The 23,145-nt window shown below is 43.9% G+C and overlaps 1 protein-coding gene across 3 annotated transcripts in view; it reads right to left on the bottom strand.

The window, feature by feature from the left end:
• Nucleotides 1-23,145, bottom strand: part of Adamts9 (ADAM metallopeptidase with thrombospondin type 1 motif 9) — a 174,699-nt gene that overhangs the window by 39,103 nt on the left and 112,451 nt on the right. For 2 of the 3 annotated variants that reach the window (XM_057763644.1, XM_057763654.1), the window contains exons 29-30: nt 15,538-15,705; nt 8,676-8,849 (exon numbers count right to left, since the gene is read on the bottom strand). In XM_057763644.1, the coding sequence (XP_057619627.1) occupies nt 8,676-8,849; nt 15,538-15,705 (342 nt within the window). The remainder of the gene's footprint in view (nt 1-8,675; nt 8,850-15,537; nt 15,706-23,145) is intronic. The other variant, XM_057763663.1, reaches the window with a different exon arrangement.

Below are 23,145 nucleotides of genomic sequence, written 5' to 3'. Positions count from 1 at the left end.
AAGATACGAGAGATGGGAGGAGAAAGGGAGGGAGGAAAAGAGAAAGGAGATAAGAGAAAGGAGGAGGCGGAGGGAGAGAAAGAAGGGGCAAACACCAGGCATGGTGGCACACACCTTTTAACCTCAGCACTCTGGAGGCAAAGACAGGCAGATCTTGGAGTTTTAAGCTAGCCTGTTCTACATAGTAAGTTCTAGGACAGCCAGGGCTACATAGAGAGATGGTGTCTGAAAAAGAAAAGGAAGGAAGTGGAGGATGAGTAGGAGAGGGAGGAGGAAAAGAGAAGAGAAGAAATGAAACCATGTCTCATGGTTTCCAAGGTAGCATCAAAGCACTTCTAGGGCCAGGAAGGTCATCACCTGCCTAGCTGTTCATCACATCCCATAGACAATTAGAATGTCTTCACAGATTATGCTGCTTTGGTCTATTTTTTATTCCATGACCCCTAAAGGGTCCATTTTCCATCTTCAATGAAGCCACTTTCAGGTGTGTGTGGTCTGGCAGGTGGACTGCTCTCAATTCTAGACTGCCAACAACTACCCACGGAGTTCCGACTGAAGGTAGGTCCTGATGGACAAGGATGGCTGTGATCAGGACCTTCCTGGTTCTCAGAAAGGATGGGCAGTAAAGGGCAGTGTGAAAGAACAACGGCCTTCATCTCCAGCCCACAGGTGAAGAGCCTGGGACTGTTGGAGCCTAAGTCACTTGCCCTGTTAGACCTGATTCCTCCCATAATCCAGCAAAGGAAAACAGAACAAGTGGCAGGCTTCATTTCAACAACAAACCTCACTTGGAAGGTAGACCTCTGCTGTCTGCCTTGTCACCAAAGCCTGTTCAAAGCATCACTGTCACTTGATATTCTAAGTTTGGATTACTTCAGAAAACTTCAGGGAAGAGACTGGCTGCTGCCATGAGGGGTGTGAGTCCTTTACCTCGATGGGTGTCTGCTGCCCCTGCTTCTCAAACACCAGCTTTGCCTGTGTTATTAGCATACTTCCAAAATTTCAGAACTCTGCATTTTAAGTTCTGTAGGGAGTGCTATAGACCTCTCTCTCTCTCTCTCTCTCTCTCTCTCTCTCTCTCTCTCTCTCTCTCCTTAATGGCAGTACCTAGTTTACTGTTTCTATTGCTGTGATTAAGCACCATTTCCAAAAGCAACTTGGGAAGGAAAGGGTTTATGTCACTGAGATTTCCACATCACTGTTTATCATTGAAGGCAGTGAGGGAAGGAACTCAAACAGAGCAGGAACCTGGAGGCAGGAGCTATGTAGAAACCATGGAGGATGCTGCTTACTGCCTTACTCTTTATGGGTTGCTCAGCCTGCTTTCTTACAGAACCCAGACTGCCACCACCCACAAAGGGCTGGACCCTCTGCCATCATTCATTAGTGAAGAAACTGCTCTATGGACTTGCCTATAGCCCATACTATAGAGGACTCCAGCCTGTGTTAAGTTGACATAAAACTAGTCAGCACAGGCAGGAATTTTCTTTTATCTGCTTTGCCTCAAAACCGTTTGAGTTTGAGATACAGCTTCACTCTGAAATGTCTTCCCCAATGCACCCCATATCTTTTTTATGTATGCATGATAAAAAAAAAAGAAATAGTACAGGGGCTGGGAGATGGCTCAGTGCTAGAAGCATTTGCCATGCAAGCATGAAGACCTGAATTTAAATCCCCAGAACCTCCATAAAATCTGGGGGAACAGTGTGAGTATTGCCAATGCCAGCACCCCTGTGGGGGAAGTGGGAAATGAGGCAGGATGATCGTGGGAGGTAGAGGGTCATCTAGTTGGGCACACAGCAGTGAACAACACAAGGCTCTCTCAAACAAGTAGAGTTTTTCCCCTGACCACCACATATGTGGCTCACAGATGCTTTCATTAACACACATGATTGCACACATGTATGCACACATACACATACATACAAACATCAATAATGATAAATAAGAAAGAACGTAAAATTCACCATTTAACCATCTTAAAATGTCAGTGCAGTGACCTGAATGTAATGCTGTACAGCCATTGTTACAACCCAATGGTAGAACATGTTCATCACTCTAATCCTATCTCAATTAAGCAATCACCCATCTTTCCTCCTTCTAACCTAGACCCTAGCAACTATGACCATGCTTGCTGTATCCATAGATTTTGCTTATTCTGGGGACTTCATAGTCATATCCAGTATGTGCCCTTTTCTACTAGGCTTCTCTCAGCACAGTGTTTCCAAAGTTCTTCCATATTGGAGCATGTCTCAGGGCTTCATTGTATATCCATACATCCAGTCTCAATGTATGTATATGCCACACTTAGTTTACTCACTCGTTTGTTAATGGACATTTGGTGGCTTCCCTTTGAACTACCATGAATGATGCTATTATGGACAATCAGACACCAGTTTGAACACTTGATTTGATTCTTCTGAGTCTGTTCTAGGAATAGAATTGTTGGTCCCTGTCTTTCATGAGTCACTCTGTTCTTTTGGGAGTCGAAAGGTACCTGCTAGGTCATCTGAGTACTTTTCACTTTGGAAACTTAAATGTCTCTCTGCTTGGCAGCAAAGCTCCATAGCTGGCATGTATCCAGAGGCATAAATATGACCTGAAGTCACAGCGAGATGAGAAGAAGCTGAACCACTTTAAACCTGTGGGGACCAGCTGAGCCTGGTTCCCCTTTCAAGCTTCAGGAGTCTGGAGTTTTTGGTTCCCCTTGGAGTAAAATGACAGCAATTGGGGAGTTGCAATGTTTTGCTGAATGTTAGAAACCACACAGATCTCTGAAAAAGGAACATTTACCCACAGAAAATAATAATAATTCCTTGGAAAATTAAGACTTCCAGACATCAGAATCACAGCTAACCCTAAACTAACTCTTGCTATATTAAAGCACACTCTCACTACCTCATAAGGCTTGACTCACTGTCAATAAGTAACAGATCCCAGCAGAAATGCCAGGGTTCCTCAACAGTTTCTGCTCACTAAGTGTTTTCTTTCCCAGTCTTGAAGAATAGTTAACTATTATACAATCTGTTTTGACAGCGGCATGGAATTGCACTGAGAAAATTTACCCAGAAGAAAAGTTTCTGGGAATTAAAATTAAGCAAGGTAAATAATTGGCATCTTTATGCTCTGGGAACCACATGACAAAGGTTTTCTTCTGGAATCTTAAACCTTAGCAGAGTGCTGGGGGAAAGCAAACCCAGCCCATGCTACTGGGTGCTTCCGTGTTGCCATTCCCCCGAGTCTTCAATAATCTAAATGCTTCCTGTCCTGGAGTATCATCTAGACTATTCTAAAAAAATGGAAAATTCAAACAGCCTCATTTCAACTTGCAGAAAGTTTTCCCGGGTTTTCATTATGGCTTTCTGAGCTAAAAAAGCAGCAACCAAGTAAATGACTAAGGCATCAGCCTCTGAACTTCGGCATGCGTGAGATGCAGAAAGGAAATAATCACAGTGTCGGGTTCAACAGGGTAGCACATCCACTGTCCTGCAGGATGCATGCCATCAAAGGGGCTGAAACTATCAGAAAAGGAATTTGAAATCCGAGGGCGAGGAAGACCTAAAATAAACCCCTACGGTACTATTTTCTTTCAACATGTCCGTTTGCATAGGCTGATGGTCTAAACATTATAATAAAGCTGTTTTTTGTTTTGAAACATGTCTTTTGTCACAGTTCCCTGGCCATGGGGAAAAGAAAAGCACCGGTCATTCACAGGTTCTACCTTTTAAAGGATGCCTTCCCCAAGGATGAAAGGATGTGTCATTTCTGGCAGCAGATTGCTGGTGTTAGGAAGCATATGGGCAGATGAATCATAGACCCAACGGGTGGATAACACTGGGTTGCATTTGCTGGGTTTTTAGGTCCCAAGGAAAGGTAAGGACAAATGGATTCATCTACCGTTGTCTAAAAGAAAGAAAAAGCAGTCATTCATAAAAGAGGCAGAGGCACTGCTACGGAGGCGTTCTTGAAGTCTCTCGTCACCCATCTGACTAACATTTGCAATGGGCACAGGTCTGTGTTGTGGGTCAGTCAGCTTGATGACTTCCAATTCTTCTAATTCAGCCCCTGTTCCTGCTTGACAGCCAGGGATCCAGCCACTGTTTGCCTGGAGTCTCCCATGTCCCTTAAGTAATCACTGAGGTTTGATCCCAAGGGACCCTTGTATAAAAGTGGGGGATGTGGCAGCTGACGAAAAGGGGTGAAGGAAGAAGAGAGTTAGCCAGGGTCAGAAGGGAATGGGATCTCTCAAGTTTTGCAAGGATGGAGGTTAGCAGCAACAGCACGCGTAGGGGTGAGGATTCCAGAGGGTAGGGTTTCAATCCCATTTCCTCAACCTTTCCAGGGCATCAGGGCCTGAATCTAAGGTCTTAACATGGTAGCCAAGCAACCAAAGCTCTACCACTAAGTTATTACCCGCTCAGCTCTTTTTTGGATGTGGTCTCCCTACAGTCCTGGATGGTTTCCCACTTACCATCCTTCAGCCTTCTTGTTGCTGGGACTGTAGGCACATGCCACCATGACATTTAGCCTTAGATTAAGGTTAGGGGATAGGATTTGAGGTTTTGGGGAGAAAAACAAGAAACAAACAAAAACAAAGACTAAACACTTCTAATGCTCAGTGCCAGGTAATTTTCAGGTGATTGACACATATGATTTAATAAGCGAATGAGGCAATGGATACAAAAGGGTTAAGGGCTAACTCCGAACACAACAAACTCTTTCTACTCCTTGTTGTAAAGGCCATGAAAATCTTATCACTCTGCTGACCAAGGAATTGTTGCTCATTCCAATGGTTCTATTCTAAGGAGATGAACTTGGAACTCGTTCTACAGCTGAGTGTAATAAATGCTCTTAAATTTGAAATGTGCGCTAGAGAGGCCCCAGTTCCTGTTCTGGGCCAAACAGCAACAGGCCAGGCAGTTCTGCAAAGTCACAGCATGTTCATGGCCTTGTGACAAGAAAGCACAGCCGCTGCCCTTCCAGAAGGAACATTGGCTAAGGAACTTTGTTCCGGAAGACACTGGAATGTCTTTATTCTTCAGCTGAAGAGGCAGGCCTGGTCCACCCCCCTATCCCTGATCCCCACACCAGCTTTTGTCCCTCTGTCCCTAAATCCAACCACACACTGGTATCCTGTGTCCTGTAGGGACTATACTAAATGCTGGAAAACAAAGCCCCTGTCTTAAACAACTGCTACTCTTTCTCCCTGGCATAGCCAAAGGCCTCTCCCTGAGCAGAGGGGCACCTACACCAGAGCCTTCCTACTGTTTGTAGGTCAGAGTTGTCCAAGAGCACAGAGGAGCGTGACTTTAGAAGCAGGAGGGAATGCAACCCGGGAAAGCGAGCAATATATTGAAACCAACTCTCCAGGAAAAGGCTATGACACCACTAAGAAGGGAATGAAATAACTCGGGTGAGGGACATGCTGACAAGAGGAACCAAGGATAGAAACGCTCACAGTTTGTGTTCTAGCTTTTCATGGAAGACCTTTGATGGATTAACCTACCTTAAGGTCTCGTTTCTTCAAATTAATGGGATAAAACATGACTGCATCAAAGAGTTAAGGAGATAGTTCAACAGGTTACTTCATGTAAAATACTCATTAAATGTCTCATTCATTGCTTAGTAAACACCACGTTCTACTGTGTTTCATATTACCAGTGTGGGACCTCTGAACTAGACAACTCCCAGGGAAGTTTCTCACAGTGGACGCTACAGGAAAAGCACTCCCTGAGATTGTGCAGTTTGCAATCGTTGCGGCTGGATAAAATAGCCCGGATAATCATTGCAGGTGAACACTCAAAAGCCGTGCTTCTCATTTCCAATGCCCTGGTTATTTCTTAGTGAGAGAGGGCTGTTATTTGCTCATGGGCCTGGTAGGAAATTCATCTTGACAACAACCTACTGAGTTTTAATAGTACACAAAGGGGGAGCAAAAGGTGGGCATGCATAGACAAAAGGCAAACAGGACAAGAAGAGGTTGCCAAGCCCTGCTAGGAAAGAAAGACACTTCTAGGAGATGAAGCTCAGGTGTGCCCCATTTGATTGGCTGGAAGGCTGTGCTGATGTTTGTCACCAACCTTAGGTCGTGTGTCCCTAGACCGCAAGCCCTCACAGGGACGAGATGGCAAGGAAGCCCTGCATGGCGCACTGGGCACCAACTTACTGGTTAATGAGAGCATCTTTGGTCTTGAGTGTAGCCCTGCTGCAGGTGAGTGGGACTGAGGCTGTGGCGTCCCTAATGTGGTCATTTAAGACAGCTGCCTAGTGGTTTTCAACCTTCCCTCTAAGTCTTGACGCTCTGCGGACATCTCGAGTAGGCTCCCACCGTGCCTTGTGAGTGGGAAACACAAAGGGTCTGATGGGGCCTCTCTCTCCTCCACTACCACAGACTCCACTTTCCCACCCTGTGCCCCTTATGGGTTTCCATCCACCCTCACCACCTGGCACCCCTTAAAACTCTCCTCCTTGGGCCTACGAGAAAGCACAGAGGAAGGGTAAAGCCTGGAACCTGGTTTCTTAGCATTTACAGAGCCCATTCACTCCGTGACTATGGTTATCTCTGCTGAATTTCCTAAATACAAGCCCCACCAGGCTGCAAGTCATTGTCCTCCTCTGATCCTCCTCCAAGACAGTCCTCCTCCTGCTCCTGCTCCTCCAAGACAGGGTCTCTGCATATACCCTTAGCTGGCCTGGAACTCACTATGAAGATCAGGTGGGCCTGGAACTCAGAGAGATCCACCTGCCTCTGCCTCCTGAGTGCTGGGATTACAGGCGTGCGCCACCACTCTGGTCTTTTTATATGGAGCTTGATAGCAACATTTGAGGAAGGCTTTCAAAAGGCCATTTGCACAGCACATGCAAAGACGGAAGCTTCTGGGCGTGTCTCTTGTGCAGTTTTCTACCCTAAGGGAATCAGAAGTAACTGGGAATGAAGCTTATACTCTCCGTGGTTGGCTCTTGAACTCTCTCACGCTGGCTACAGGGTAAGCAGTTAGCTTAGATTCACCCGGGAACCCTTTCTCACTTCCTGATCTTTGGAACAGGGACACAAGATAGAGTTCGCGTGAGGAGTGAGGAGGAGAAAATGGGCAGGGACAGGTCCTAGGTAAGAATTGCAAAGACGGTGGCAAGTTTTATCAGGGAGGTGAGGTGAACTCTTCTCCACCTGACCCTGCCAGTCCGGGGACTGCAGCTGAGGACAGATAAGTGACCTCTCCCAGGTCCTCAAAACAACTCTACAAACTCTACCATTCCCATTCTCCAGGAGGCAAGCCAAGGCTCGGAGATAGAAGGATGCTTGTTCTGAGTCATGGGGCCATTGATGGCAGAGCTGAGATAGGGACCACACTGATATTATTCTAAGCATCCGAGTTCCTGATAGATAACATATCTGGCTCCAGTTCAGATGATCTGAAATTTAACTGCCTTAGGTATTCTCCCTGTTACTATCTGACAGAAGCCAAGAAAAATCCAGAAGGAAAATGAACAACCTAGACTAGGCGGGTGGAGAAGGAGGAATTCCTAAAGAATCACTATGGTAAGGAATGGATTCATCAGGGCTGGGACACTGATCCCAGAGGAGCAGAATACAGTGGGAAAATCCCAAAGACTGAAGAGAACAAACAGCATCATGTGTGGCTGCCTCCTGGTGCTAGATGTGGGACACTTGGACTCGCGGCAAAGTCTGTCTGAGCCTTAGTTTTACCACCTGACGAAAGGGATGATGCCAATTCTCACTCATCCAGCTGTTCAGGAGATAAAGCTAGGTGATGGACAGAAGCTCCCAGTGCAGTACCAAGTGCAGGCCGATGACCTCCCAACCACACTGCCTTGAGTTGAGAGCCAACTCTCAGAGCAGGGGAGTTCTTCATCTCCCTGCTTACGCAGGGTGCATGCTTTATTTCATTCCAATGTTCGCAGGTCTACGTTTACTTAGCAGTTCTGTTCCCTCTTACTACAGTCTAGCATTCTGTTCTGCAAACTGGGGTTACCTTCTTCTAATGTCTTACACCCCCCCCCCGCCCCCACCTCCCAGCAACTAGACTTTCCAGCAATGGATACTTCAGCGTCTGCTTTAGTCAAGCATTAACTTGTGGAGTAAAGGACAAATAGCCTGGCCTATTCTTGCATTAACTCGACAGTTCTTTGGACTTCACCTATTGTTGAAACTGTTGGAAATCCTACACTAATTAATGAATGTTTCTCATGAGCGCTCATCTGTGCTCCCTGACAGTCAGTGCCACAGAAAGGAGGAAAACAAAGCCTAGGTTTTACCCCAAGGGCTGGGACTTGCAGTTTATGGCTATTTAAATTAACACAGAACAACCAAATCCAAACTGACATATTAAAATATTCCTCCCATCTCCTCTCCTGTGAAGGTTGTCCCTATGTTTATACTCTTGGCCAAAGGAATGTTAAAGCTCCCCTCCCCCAACACACACACACACACATACACACACACACACTTTTAGTGAAGACAGCTCTGGAACCTTCAAGAAAACGGGGACATACACAGGAATTGCCTAGAGGCTGACAGCAGACTTTTTGGGAAGGAGCCAGCAATGCCACTGTGCTCAATGGCTTTGCTGGCTCCATAGGGTGCGGATATGATTCTGACAAGGGGGCGGAGCGACAGGCAGGCAGGTGCACACTTACTTTATGGCTCTACTTACTTCTTGCCATTGCTCAGCCCTCCAAGTGTAGAGAGGACATGGCGAGGCTTGGCAGACACGCTCCGACTCAGGTCTGGTGTATGGGCTGCACTCACTCTCTCTGGCTGTTTTGTGTGTCCCGATCTGACAGCCCACATGCCTCTGCTGCACGCCTTGGCCACAGGACACAGAGCACTGAGAAGACACAGGACGGTAAGTAGGCACTTGAGCTCGTGCTGGAGGGCGGGAAGGGGTGGGTCGCAGAGGAGGGCAATGCTTTCTTAATCCAATGATTTTCACAGCAGTCAAAATGCTTTCTCATTCCCAAGGAGGGGGACACCAAGGTCATGTCTAAAAGCTGGAAACTCACTGCCAATGCTGGAGCGGGAGCAGGAGCCCCAAGTGGGGATGAACCAAAGCGCTCAGTGGATGACAGAGGATAGAGAGACCGTGGGGAAATGGCACAGCTCAGAAGTAACGCTACCACATTGAAACAAACAAACAAAAACCGTGCATGACTTCCATAGCCTGGAAGGTGTATGGCTTGTGAAAACGGAGAGACAGTTCTAGAGTCCAAGCCACAGAGAACCAACCGTTGATGATTAAGGCCATACAAGTAGAATGATACTCTCCAGCCCCTTTAGGTTTTTTCTAGTTTCTATTTCTGGAGACAGACCATTGCCTTGCTTGTTGTTTGTTTGTTTAAATCGTGGAATTCTCTTAAGAATCTCTGCCTACTTATAATCTCAAATGAATAGATGAAGAATAAAAGCTAATAAGGAAAATAATTTCCTCAGGCTTAATGTTTTCAGTCCTTGAAAAATTCCCATTAATCATGATGAAACATTTTGTTGACCAAGTTGCAAAACATGAATTAACTTTCTCCTAAATTAATTTTTTAATGGTTTCCTCATTGCTCGTTGCATAATCTCACTTATGGGCAAGCCAAGAATTATTGTCTTTATTACGGTTTTGGCGGTCAGAAACCAAAGGCAACCTTTGATTAGAAAGAACTGCATAATAATGCACTTAGTTATTACAGGTTATTAGCAATTTTGGGGGGTATAACTCAATCTCTATTAATTTGCCTGGTGCTGAGAAAACAAAGTTATCAGACATTCACGCCTTAGAGTCAAGAGGAAGTCTTTTCTTAGATCAGAACCAGGCTCCTTACTGCGATTGCACGCTTGTCTGATTTACTGGTAGGAAAATTCAAGGTGCTCTGCAAATGATGGAAATTCTGTCAAGATGTACACCCAAGTGGATGCTTCTGCAGCTTAAGCTTTACTTAGAAGGCAGCTTGTGAAATCCCATTGTTTCAGAAAAATTTATGCCCGGGAAGAGGCTCGTAGCTCACATCAAAGCGAGCCGAAGACAATGCTTCGTCCCAACATTGCTGCTATTGTTTGGGTTTAATTGGATTAATTGAATTGAATGAGCTTGTGACCCACAAGAAACCAGACTTTAAAGTCATTATGTTTTGGGAGAAGGCAAGGACTCTTAAATGCCACAAATGGCTTTGTCTCCAGACAAGAGCCACTTAATGTTCACAGGGTCTACGTGAGTAATGCTTCACACTGGCGGTACCAGAGAAGACTGGGAGCAGAGTTACCCAGTAAGTGACAGAAACATTCAAATGCCATCGACGACAGCCAAAGGGTTCTGGATAGTCGAATCTGGACTCTTAAATTCAAGAGTACACATCCAGAACAATGTGCAACCAGAAATACAAAGAGGATAATCATGTAAGCACACTGGACTTTGATACAAAGCTGATGTAAGTTGAAAAGTCACATCAAGTTTTCACAACAGAGAAGGGAAAGAGCTTTAGAGCATCGAGCACTGATGTGGCTGTTGAATAAATGAAACTCCTTTGTTGTCTGCGGGCATGTGTATGGTGGCCCGTAGTCAGTGTGGGGTATGGTCTCCAGAAGTTCTCCACCCTGTTTATTGAGGAAGGGTCTTTCCCTGGACACAGAGCTCACAGCTTACACTGGCTGGCCAACAAGCACCAGAGACCTTTTAGCTCTGCCTCCCTTGCAATGGGACTACAAAGGTGTGTACTCAGATTCTGAACTGGGTGCTAGGAATCTAAACTCAGGCTGGCAGAGCATGTGTTTTCCTGCTGAGCTATTTCCCCAGGCAGCCAAACCCCAAAGTGTGGCCAAGGGAAGGTACTAAGAGTCACCAGTAGCTATGGTTTTAATAATCATTTCTTACAATGTTTCATAATTCTGCATAAGACTAATGGGGCGCAGGAAATTTTTATCATATAGTATGCTGTTCTGACTTCTGATTATCCTAAAATTGAATGCAACTTTGAAATGATCTTTTATTAATTAAAAAACTATCCACCATGCCTTCAATGAAGAGTACAGAGCAAACCCTGCCTTTCTAGATAACACAGTTGTCATATCTGTGCAGAATGAGGTACGCTACAACCGCGGTTCATTCTCCTGCACTGGTCCATGAAAGACAACAATTTATATGTAGAGACAGCTGCTTTTTGATAAATTCTGAGATATTTGTGCCGAATCCTTGAAAAAAAAAAAACCCAACAGTAGAATGTCCCCAGCACAATCCTGCATCTGGTGAGGTTCAGTGAACTTTTTAGTTCCAAGGCAGAGGACATATGCGCGCCCTTACAACGTGCCCCTCCCATCATCTTGGCAGGCCAGGCTGTTTGAAAGGGTGTGAAAAGAGATGTTTTCAAGGCAGACTGCTGAGCTGGGAGCCAGGCCCCATCTCTTTGAGTTCCCTGCTGTGCGAAGCCAGACTGCAGAACTCACTGGCTTAAGCAGAACTTGACACTAACGTAGATTTAAAGAACAAAGCAAACAAACAAACAAACAAAAAAATTCTGTGAAATTCCTCATGTTTGGGGAATCAACAGATACTTGAAAAATTAGAAAGGATCCCCCCCACACACACACACACATTTCTTCTACGATTACAATGATACCATTTATTTTAAGGCGGGAACTAACTTGAAAATGGGTATATAAATCAACTTTCATAAATAATAACATCAGCCACTAGTCTTTCACCAAGTTCATCCCATAGGCTGTATTCTATATAAAGGTCTCAGCAATGCGCTTCTTTGTTTGCAGGGATGCTCTGAGTGCTGTAGACGCTTGGGCACATTCTTCCTTTATCTCTAGACATTGCTAATTGTCTTATGTGGTACAGAATTACCTCTTGTTGGGTCACCAGCAGTGTACTAAGCATCTCCTATAAAATAATTTTTATTTCCTAATAAGCCTTTTCAATAGATACTCCACAAATAAATAAAATGAAGAACAGAGACAATTACCTTAGCTGAAGGAGAAGAAAAAAAAAAGGATTCGAATCAAAATCAAATTTGGCAAGGCAATGTGGCAATGCCGCTGTGGATTAGAACTGGGATCCTAATTTTAAAACCCAGTGCCACCATGACTGCTAGACACAGCGCTAGACCAGCGGAAGCTGGGCGGAAAGCTCACATCCAGGCAGTGGTGCACCATCAAGGCTCATGGCTAAACTAAAACCCCCAAGAACCAAGAGAACAGAAAGTGCTAAAGCAACACTTTCTCACCACCACTCATAGGGTCATTTCCTTAATTCCTGAGCTGCATATTTACCACCATTTCCAGAAACCGCGGGAGATGCTCCCGCAGCCAGCACCACAATCAGGCTGCCTTTCTTCTCTCTACAGGAAAAGTCAACCTCAAGAATAGTGGCTGACTCTCAGGGCAAACTGCCAGTTTCATTTCTACATTTGCAGACAGAGATCACTTGAAAATTAATTCCCATGACTCCAAGGCACCACGGCTTTATAGCATTCTGTTCCGTATTAGGTTGGTAAGGAAGTAAATCAAACCATCACAGTCTGTAAGGCCTCTCCTGACCCCAAAGGTGCTAAGCTGAGAAAGAGGCCGGTGGCTCAGGAGTGATGACGAATGAACTGGACTGACGGATGAAGGAAGTATTACTTTCAACCCAATATGTCTTTCCCCATCATTTTAGAGACGGGGAGAGGGCTTCCTAGAGGATTGGCATAATCCTGGCAAACTCTTCCCTGGAAGGCTTTAGCCCCAGGACAGCACCAAGCCTTCACAGCATAGGCTGACTCAAGAACCCAACGGCAATTTTTGTCTTAAAATTTCATCAGCATCCCTTAGCCCTTGATCAAGATCATCCAAACAAACTAGATATGAATGTGTGAGGGAAAGAGAAATCCTTTAAGACTTTAGTGAGGCTCTTTTTTAAAGTAAACTTTCTTTACAGCTTCCAGATTTCGAAGGAGACAGAAATGAAACCACCACTTTCCATCTCAAAACACTGCATTTGGGGAAGGATTATTAAGTATGTAGAGTCCTGTGCCAACTTTCAGTGTGTCTCATCATCAGACATTTTGACATGATGAAAAACTGTTCTAATTATTCTTCATACCTTGAAGACAAGATGACCGGAGTATAGCTATCAGCAGAAAACAGAGAGGCCAGATAGAAAATTTAAATACTGTCGTAAGTGAGCACTCATTACTTTTGCTAATATCGTTGCCTTGGGAATATTCTTGTTTACCACGGGATAATTAGTGATCATGCAGATAGATCATCTTTCTCCAACAGTCAGTGGCTCTAGTGATGCTCAGGTCTTTCCTCTTCTTATAATTTACCCCTACAAATGAATTCTGAGTGATTGTCTTCAACAGGTGGGTGTGTTTCTTTCTAGGGAGGCATTTTGATAATACTTTTTATCTATATTTACTAAACAAACAAACAAACAAAAAAGTCTTTAGGCCTAACCATCCTAGCTTTATAACCAATTTTAGGCTTCTCCTGGATATTGTAGTAAAACTCAGTCTGTGTTTACCAATAAAGAGCCAAAGATTCTTTCATTCATCTCTTTAGTGAATAAATTAGCCTTTAAGATGTAGGGCGCTTACATGCCCTGAGCTTAATATTCTGGGGAAAATGCATTAGATAAGTAGATAAGAAAAGGCCAAGGAATGGAATGAAGAGTAACAGAGCGTGAAAGTCTACAAGAGGACAACCTAATTAGTGTGGCATCTTAAAGAATGTTAGCTGTGGGCTTCGCATGGACTGAATAGCTCCAAAAACAAAAGGGCTGGAAGTCAGAAGATGATAATGGCCACTTAGAAACCATCAAGCGGGATGACAAGTATGACACACTGCCTTGAACATGATCCCCGACAGAAGCCAGAGGAAGACAGAGCGCCGATTCTTCGATTGCCAAATTAAAGCCAACAAGCAAAAGCCAGATGTTTCTTTATGACACAAGCCTCGAGAGCAAGCGACAAGGCAACTGTGCTGGGGGACAGCGCGCTACGCTGATTCTTTTGTAAAGTGGAACACGGGTATAGAGAGCAATGATGTCATTGAAAGGACATTCAAGGAACATCCAGAATTCTAGAGGGATTCCCACTAGAACATTAAAGTGGAAAACCCTCAGCTCTTCCGGCGTTTAATACGGCTGCATCCATCAGCTCTTCTGGCGTTTAATACGGCTGTATCCAAAGCTGGAAGAATTCTTCCCGAGGCCACCCACCTTGAGCCTAGTTTCTACTGATCCCTAGGAGTCATTGGCTTGAGTCACCACCACATCAGAGAAGGAGACAACTGGAGAGCGCCTGCTGAATCTGATCTCCAAAGAGAAGGCTCGGCAATAAGCACAGAATGTTTTCAAAGAAATCAAATCTTGTTACTTTCAAGAAAGTACCTTAAACCACGATGAGAAAACATACAAGCAGTCGGGTGGTGAGACCTATTCAAATGATTATGTACAAGAGACTTCAATTCGCCAAGCTTTTAAAGTTGCTTTTGCAGGTTTAACAAGAGACTGTAATTGATGCCCTGGGTTCCTCTTCTCTTCCCCCTCTAAAGCCTACATATATCACTCTCATCCAAACAAAATATCGCTCTTGAAAGTCTACTGTATTAAGGCCCCCCTGAGCACTTGGCTGCAGATCATTGGCAGGTCAGGAAGCAGAGAGATAGAGCTAAAACCCTCTTAAGAATCATATGAAATAGGCCCGGGAAGGTCAAACAAACCACCCAATGTTACAAAGCTACAAAATGATATAACGCTCTCCCTTTATGTCATCAGTCTCAGTTGTAAAGAAGCAAACAGGCAGAGAGACATTGGCTAATATTTTATATTGACATTGCTCTGGTTTGTGTGAATTGTCCCACAGGGTCGTCTTACTTCATAAACAGTGGTGCTGTTTTGTGTGGTTGTGGTACCTTTGGGATGGGAAGTTTAACTACTGGAGAGATAGGTCATTGGAGTTGCCTTAGAAGGTTACAGATCGGTCCCACTTTTAGCTCTGTCTCTCTGCTTCCTGGCCTGCCAAGATGTGAATAGCTGTGCCCTGCCCAATGCTGACTCACGGACTGTGCTCTGCCAGCTGCCTTGCCCTCCCTGCGATAGATGGATAGCCCCTGAAACAGTAATTCCAACTACGCCCTCCCTGCCATAGGCTTTTTCTGAGAGGTAAGCCAAGACAGTCATAAGAAAGCACTTTGAGAATCTCCAAAATAAACTGAGCCTCAGTTCCAGTCAGGTAACAACAGTTTACCCCAGTGCAACCTACGCTGGGCTTTTCTAAGTGGCCACCGGCCAGATACCAAAGGACTAATCTGCCTTACAGCACCTGCCGTCTATCACCGTGTGAGATTCAGCCTCACAACTGCACCACTCAGGGACAGCCAAAGCTCTGCTGACTGAGGTCACTTGTCCAAGGCCACCCAGGCTGCCCAGGTGAAGATTCTTCCCGGTTTGTAAGATGAGAAGAACACAGAAAAATGTAAGAGAAAGTGCTGGTGTCAGGCATGGGGCTGAACAGAAGGGAGCATTTGGGTAGAGGAGAAGCGTTGCTCACCTGACTCCATGCGCCAGCCTTCCATCTGGGGCACCGTCCTCCTCGGCACCTTCTGTGCCCATGTGGCTTAGTAAGGTGCTTACAGTAATCACTCTCTAAATGGCTTCCATCTTTTGACAAGCAGTAAACATTTCGTTGTTTATGCCCTCGACCACAAGAGACAGAACACTGCAATATAAAGCAACGGCAAGGTTGTTGTTGTTTTTTAATCACAGTGACTTTGATTTAAAAAAAAAAAAAAAAGCCCCAAAAGTGTAATGTGACGATAAGATCATGTCTGTGAGAGTTATCATTACCTCCTTCTTTCCAGAGTTATCTGGAGAATAATTCAAAGCCTTACAGGGAAGAAAGCTAGCAACAGGAAAAAACCAAAAAACCCCATGCACTATAGTGGCAACAGCCCTGTGTGGCATGTTGGTGAATATGGTGGCGTGGGAGGATCGTAACAATTTAACCTGAAAATCTCATGATCTGAAATTACTATGGTTTTTTTTTCCCCTGAGGGAAATCCCGCTACAGAACACTAAAACACACTTTCGGTAAGATGTCTCCTGATTCACTGATTGGTATAAAGTGCATTTCCAACATGACCGTGTTCAATTTTTTAAAGATCGTATTTAAGGAAACCCTCCAGCTATTTCTTTAAGGGAAAAAAAAAAAAACCTCTCATTTTTCCAGCCCATTGGAAAGAGGTGAAAAAGGCAGGAAAAAAAACCCTGAAAGGTTCACTGGTGGGTAAGTCGGTGCCAACTTCAGGAGGGAGGCATTACCTTTCAACTTTGATCTCTGGGTTCACTCAGCTGTTTTAAATGTGACCTTGTCTGACCACATCTAAGAAACTTGACTTTGATTTCAGATTAGGTTTCTCAGAAAGGTTTAGGAATCAAAGTGCCCATGGAGTCTGGACATGAATCTGATGTGACAGCTTCACGTAGAACAAGCAAGAGGCTGGCCCCAATGGATGCACCGAGACATTCAACATTCAAGGCCTCATTAGCAATTACAAAGTCCTTACTACAGCCACCCTAAACTGGTGGCTCAGGTCTTTAAAGACATTTAATTTCCCAATATAAATTTACCTAAATTACTCCCCTTGTTTTCTAGAGGGGTGTAAATTTAAGAAAGAAGACTAAAATGTAAAGTCTCAATGAAAACAGACTTCACATTATATTTTTCTTGACTTCATGTCTCTTATTTCCCCCAATAACTTTGTTATTTTTTGGCTTAAGTTACCAGAGTGCCTTTTGATGCCCTAATAGACTAACAACTCCATGTCAAACAAGGAGCCTAATACTAATTTTATCATTATTACCAGATATCCTCAAAGTTATAGCATTCATACATGTGCCAAACACGTTTTTCTGTTAAAAACAAACCATTATAAAGGTTTCAACTGAACTGGCAGAGAAATTTAAAATATGTGTATTAACACATTTGGCTTTAACTTTTTACTTTAAGATGTGAAATATTCATGAATATATAATTTGGAGTAGCTATTTTGGAAGTTGTCATATTTTACAATTTTGAAAGAGCGCGTGGAAGGTCTGTATCCAAACAAAGCCTGTGACAGTTAACCTACAGAGTTTGGATTCATATAGAACACTGAGGATTCTTTTCAGAGGCTTCTAGTGACAAGGTTCTTAGGACTTCAGTCTCAGAGAATGGCTAAAGACTTGCACAAGGATACTGCCTATTGTAAGTCACCAATCCATAATTTTTAATGGGTTACTTCAACAAGAAAAGATGAGGTCATAATTACAATTTGGGATAAGTTCATTTGCTTAATGAACAAAACATCTATTTTGTACATGCCATGTGTTAGAAATTACAGGACACACTGAAGATACCAGGAGAACAAAATTGACATAGTCCTTGACCTCAGGGAGCTCATAGACAAGTACTACAAATTAACGTTGCTTGAGAGATGACAAACGTAGGTACTGTATATGAATATTTATGAGCTGACTTCTAAGAAACACATAAGCTCCGGTGATTAGAGGAAGGCTCCCTGTGGTCTTCCACGGGGCACCACCAGCTGAGCTGCTGGGTCATAAAAATGAGATTGAATTATATTCAGCAAGTGATGGGAAATCTCTGAGGAGCCTTAATGCAGGGAAAGGAAATATCTAATTTTATTTCATAACTTCTCCTTTGATTACTGAATCAAGTACTAGATGTGAAGACAGGGTGAGTGGAAATGAGGGTACCATGAAGGAAGTCAGCATGTTTGTGCTAGCGAGAGGTGGCGGCAGCTTGGAGAAGTGTATGAAAGGCTTGGGTGGGGAAACTTGGTAGGTTAAGGCCGCATTTTCTTTTTTTAAGTAGGAAGAAGGTACCTTATGGGTCAGTTTAGGGAAAGGGGCAAATGTGACATTCAGATTTCTGGTTGGGCAGCTGAACCGACGGTGACAACATTTGCTACTGCTTTAAGAGATGGTACACAGTGGAGCAAAGCACTGAGAGACGAGGCGGTTTTATCTGTAGGAAGTGGGTCTGAGAGAAAGCACAGGCAACAGTGGGTGGTAACATGTGCTTGATTAGAGTAAAAAACTAGGTTTTTTCTTTCTTTTTTCTTTTTTTTTTTTTTGGCTCATCAAATAGACAATGAACATAGAACAAATATATCCTTAGGAACAGTCATTTCAGTATGCAAGCTGTCCAAAGAAGCCAGCCCTCCATGGGAAGTAGGAAAAGGGAATCATGAGGCAGTTAATAAAGTGCCAGGGTCATTAGAAGACACAGTCTAAAAGTAGGCAATGATCTCCAGAGTCAGAATTAGAAAAGACTCAACGTTCTCACATTCACCATGTGTCAGCCACTGCCCTAAGACTTGTACAGGTTAGCCATCCCAACTTCCCAACACAGTTCAATAATAGAGATAGGTACTGTTCCCAGAGCCAAATCAAGTGCTATTTGCACAACAGTACAATCATGATGCTTTAGATACAGTGTCACAATGCTGTTCCAGTACAAGTAAATATATTTCTGATGGGGAAAATAACAGCACTATAAAAAAAATAAGTGATCAAAAGTCTTGCTGTCAATAACTAATTCAAGGCAGGCCACCAGTCTACTAGCAACTATTGCCAACAAGCCAGTGATGAACGATCCAAGTGTAATGTCTTCGATACATAGATTAGCTGCCCTCTGCCCATTTTTATGTGCATTTTCTTTGGAGGGGACTTGAATGCAAATGGCAAGAGGAAAGAAGAATGCAAGACTTAGGCATGTTACTTGCCTGGAATTATTAAGATCTCAAAGTGATTAGGAAACCCTCAAGGTGTCAACTGACAGCAAACGCTCTCCATTTAAGGTTTACTAAATTACCAAGGAAAAAAAGCAGCTGTTCATAGAAATACTCAAATCTTACAGGCTTATTAATGGGTCTATTATGACTTCATAAAGGAGCCCTCACTGTGAGAGTCAAATAAATACAGGTTCTAGCTCTGGCATTCCAGGGGAAAATTCCATCTGATCATTCCCAGTCTTCTCCCAGGCAAAGATGACATTTACATCAGCCTGCGTCACCAAGACATGGCTGTTATATTTAGTACGTCATCTAGAATTTGTTGTTTATTGGCTACATATCTGAAAGTTCTTGCTTCTGGGAACATTTAATTCCTTACATTTTGCAGCTGAAATATCCCTGAGTGTGCCAGTAATACTGATTTTTTTTTCCTCTTGGAAAATGACTCAACTTATTTAAGAGATTGATTCCCCCCCCCCTCCAAATTTGAGCAAGATTCTGAACAGCGTAACCACTGCTTGGTACTCAGAAGCACCAAGGTCAGCCAGCTGAATGCCTGGGATTGCAAGCTTGTTTCTGTGATGCCATTCAAAAAAGGGCATGTTCCGGGCTGGGCAGTGTTCAGATGTTCTGACACCTTGTACTCACTAAGGTCCAAAATTTGAAATTCTTGCATTTCAGCTCCGCTGGGGGAATGAAACTCAAGATGAAGGTAGTGTGTTCTTAGTTTCTTCCTGAGGCTGAAGGTCTCTAGAGAAGTACCTCTGTCTGTGCGGATGGTGTGGGTCTGGTGCACTAGCCCTGGTCTTAGGGGATCCTTGTATTCGTCTTTTCACTTGTGTTAATGGTCATGGTTCCTTCATCATCGAGAAGTCTGAACAGAACCCTGGTGCACGCGCCTGATTGAAAAGGGCTGAACACCAAAAGAGAAGGAATTCTCCGGGCTGCGCGCGCACATGGCTGAGGATACGGACGTAGCCATGACGATGGAGTTCTGCACGGACTTGGCAAGTTCATCACAAAGAACCCAGGAGGAAGAAGAGGGGGATATGGAGGTAAGAAGAAGCGGATGGGGGTCAGGTGTGCTCAGGATAAACGTGTGTGTGGAGCTTGAAGGTTTCAGGTCTCGGAGGCTGTATGTAGGTCAGGACTGGCGGAACTAACTGTACCAGATGTCTGAAGGATGCAGGTTAGTGAGTGGTCCGGGACGGCAGCCCTTGCTCAGTGTCTGCGCTGTGGATTTGCAATCTTGGCAGATGAGGTGGTGTCGATGTGAAATGTATAGTGAGGGATCCTCATCAACTCGTATGTATTTCTAAACCCAGGATTGAGTAATTTCGGGTAGAAAATAACAAGGGTTGGAAGGCCAAGAGAATGTCATGTGCTGGGGTCTGTTAGCAGCAGACTGAGACTAGTCTAAGTGATGCTGGCAGACAGATGGCTAACACCATTCTGAGGCAGGTGGATAGAGTTCTAGTTATATACTGTATTTACCACTTTATTTTTCTAATTCCATAGAATTTGAAAATAATACATAAACTATTACATTTAAATTACTGGTCACAACAAGAAGGTTTTGATTCTAGCTTCATTTTGCCTTTAGCGAAACAAAATTAAATGTCACCCACAAGGTATGCCACCAGACAGGATGCAATGACAGGGGCAAGACTCAGACCTGCCATTGCCAATACAGCAACAAATAAAGTGAACAGTGCCCAAGGGTCACAGCACTGGGGAAGACAGAAGGACAACTGCCTAGAACTGTTGTTCCACCATAGAAACTGCAAATACAAGGCTTCAGATCTGAGGTCACAGTTTCAAAGTCTGATGAGCGGCAGGCCTAGAGAACCATGCGGAATATGGGAAAAGACAGTAGAAAGTAACTACGGTTCACACATTTTAAATTTATTTCTCTGGGCCCTATAGCCACTTGGAACATATTTATAAAATGAATGAACACAGAAAAGCTATAGTTATCATAGAATAGCACCATAAGCGACATATTATATTCATAAAGGAAGAACGCCTTAGAATCTCTCAGTGCTACTGCTGAGCTAATTTGCTATAAATGAAGATTCAAAAAGGCCACCCAAAGATAAACTTTGTCCATAATTACTAACCACTAGATTAGGCATCTCTTATTTAATTGTTAATATGAACAGGACACTGGGCTAAAGTACATTAGCTTCTCTCATTTGATTCCAAAGAAACATGTGGCTCGGGTATTATTAAGAGTCTTTTAAATAGACAAAGATGCTGAGGGCCTGAGTATCATCACTTATTCAAGATCACAAAACTGGGAAGCAGCAGAGTCAAGCTAATTTAAATGCAGCATGTATATCTCCCCTGAGACTAGATAAGGAGCTGGGTAGGCCAGATAAGTGTTCACTACTACCTCCCTATGGGAACTCCTGGACATGAGGACCTTCTAGAAATGCCTTGCAAGACTCCTTCAGAGTCCTCTGATAACTCAGCCCCCTAAAAAGTGAGTGCCTAAGCTTTGCTAGTAGTTCTGAGTCCAACACCTTTTGACACTATCGTCAACACTCGGGAAACTGAAGGCATTATAAAGAATAGATATAATCACATAAATACAAGCCCACATTGCCCCTTAGCTGAAAACACACCCTGTACTTTCTTGACCATTTTGAGGTATATTAACCCTTTGGGACCTGCTTAGGCTGTAAGTTATGGGCTCTCAATTCATGGAGGGTCAATTTCTCAAAAACTTGAAATGTGAGCCATTATGAAGATTATCCAGTCCAGCTTTTGATTTCAGACTCAAGGCTTGGGAAGACACACGATGACACATTTAAGGTAATGCAGAAAGAAAGGCACACATAAAGTTTTGATAGTCAGAAGAGGAAACCATTAAATATTAGCCACACTGGAGGGCTGTGGCCCAGAACCACAGCTAACCAGGACCTGACTCTTTGCTTTGCCAATGAGGCACGTCATCTAGAGTTAGCATGAGGGCTGGAGCGAAAGCCAGCAGATATGCTCTTCTGACTTTGAGGAATGCCTGGGGCCAACATGAACAAGAGTCAGAGTGGGTCTGCGAAGCCAGTAAAGAACAGTCTATCTAATAGGAGGCTGTGCACGGAAGCTAAAGCAGGAAATGACAGCGATCACAAGGGGTTCACCGTGCTCAAACGCAACAGAGGGTTCGAAGTCAGGCAGACATCAGCTGGTATCACAACTGCCATTGTAACACCCTGCTACTGAGGACACACAACTCCCCTTGGCTTAGACTTGTCCTCTGCTAAGATAAGCGTATCTCTGAGAAACACTGTTATGTGACAACTAAAGGGGACAATGCATATAAAATTCTTCGTATTTTGGGTAGACAACATAAAAACAGCACAGATTTGCTATTATCACCATTATTTTCAGTCCAACGGAGTCTTCTTGGATGTCTCCAAATATGCCTTCAAAAAGGTAGCATTTTTTAAAAAAAATATTTGTCAACTTATGTACCCTAAGATGACATTTTAAGAGATGCTGACCGGTGAAGACAGGACTTTGGCAAAATTCCAGGAGGGTGAAAGTATGAAGGGCTTCTTTTCTAAAGAGCATGGAGAAAACTACAGAGCAGACATGTGTACTAAAATCACCTTTGCTAGCTCCCTTTGCTCCTCTCTAGATGATTCCCTGTTTCTTAGGTCTCTTTGCACCACAGTAAGAAACATGGGCACCGTATCTGAGGCCATGCACCTTTTCTGCTCATCACTTTCTTCTCCTTTTCACTTCCATCCACACTTCTGCTCCCCCTGGCCTTTGGGATGTTGTTATGTCAGATAGCCTCAGTACAGAATTAGCATCAGAAACAACTATCACTAAACATATATCCACTCCCTTCCTGTCCATGCTCATGTAGGAGTTGTTTCTTTCCTTTGTCAAGAACCAAAACATTGAACAGGAAAAGAGAGTTTCAGTAGGAAATAAGAACTGTGATTCCAGGGTATAAAGCCAGCGTTGACAGGCTTGCTTGATGGCTAGGACTACTCTGGCACATATTAGCAAGTTAAGGACCCCAGAAGGCACGAGGTTGCTAGGGAACCATGCAGAAGAAAGCTGATATGGAAGACACAATCATCCCAACCGGAAGGGGCACTGGGCCATCCTCTCATTCTTGGCCTTACCCCACGCCATCTGAATTCGCCCATCTGTTAATGCTAAATGCCAAAAAGATCTAAGGAAAGGAACTGTGATTCACATGTCAACTGTTGGGCCACACTTCAAAACATCTGTCAGTTTTGAGGCCAAGTAGGTGACCTCTCCCAACAAGAGAGATGCCGGGGCCAGGTAACTAAAGGGAGACAAACAGCAAGAAGTGCTCCTGCCTGCAGTCCAGCAGTCCC

Source organism: Chionomys nivalis, chromosome 1 (assembly GCF_950005125.1).
Source record: "Chionomys nivalis chromosome 1, mChiNiv1.1, whole genome shotgun sequence".
NCBI lineage: Eukaryota > Metazoa > Chordata > Mammalia > Rodentia > Cricetidae > Chionomys > Chionomys nivalis.
This window is presented reverse-complemented; position numbering and strand designations above follow the sequence as displayed.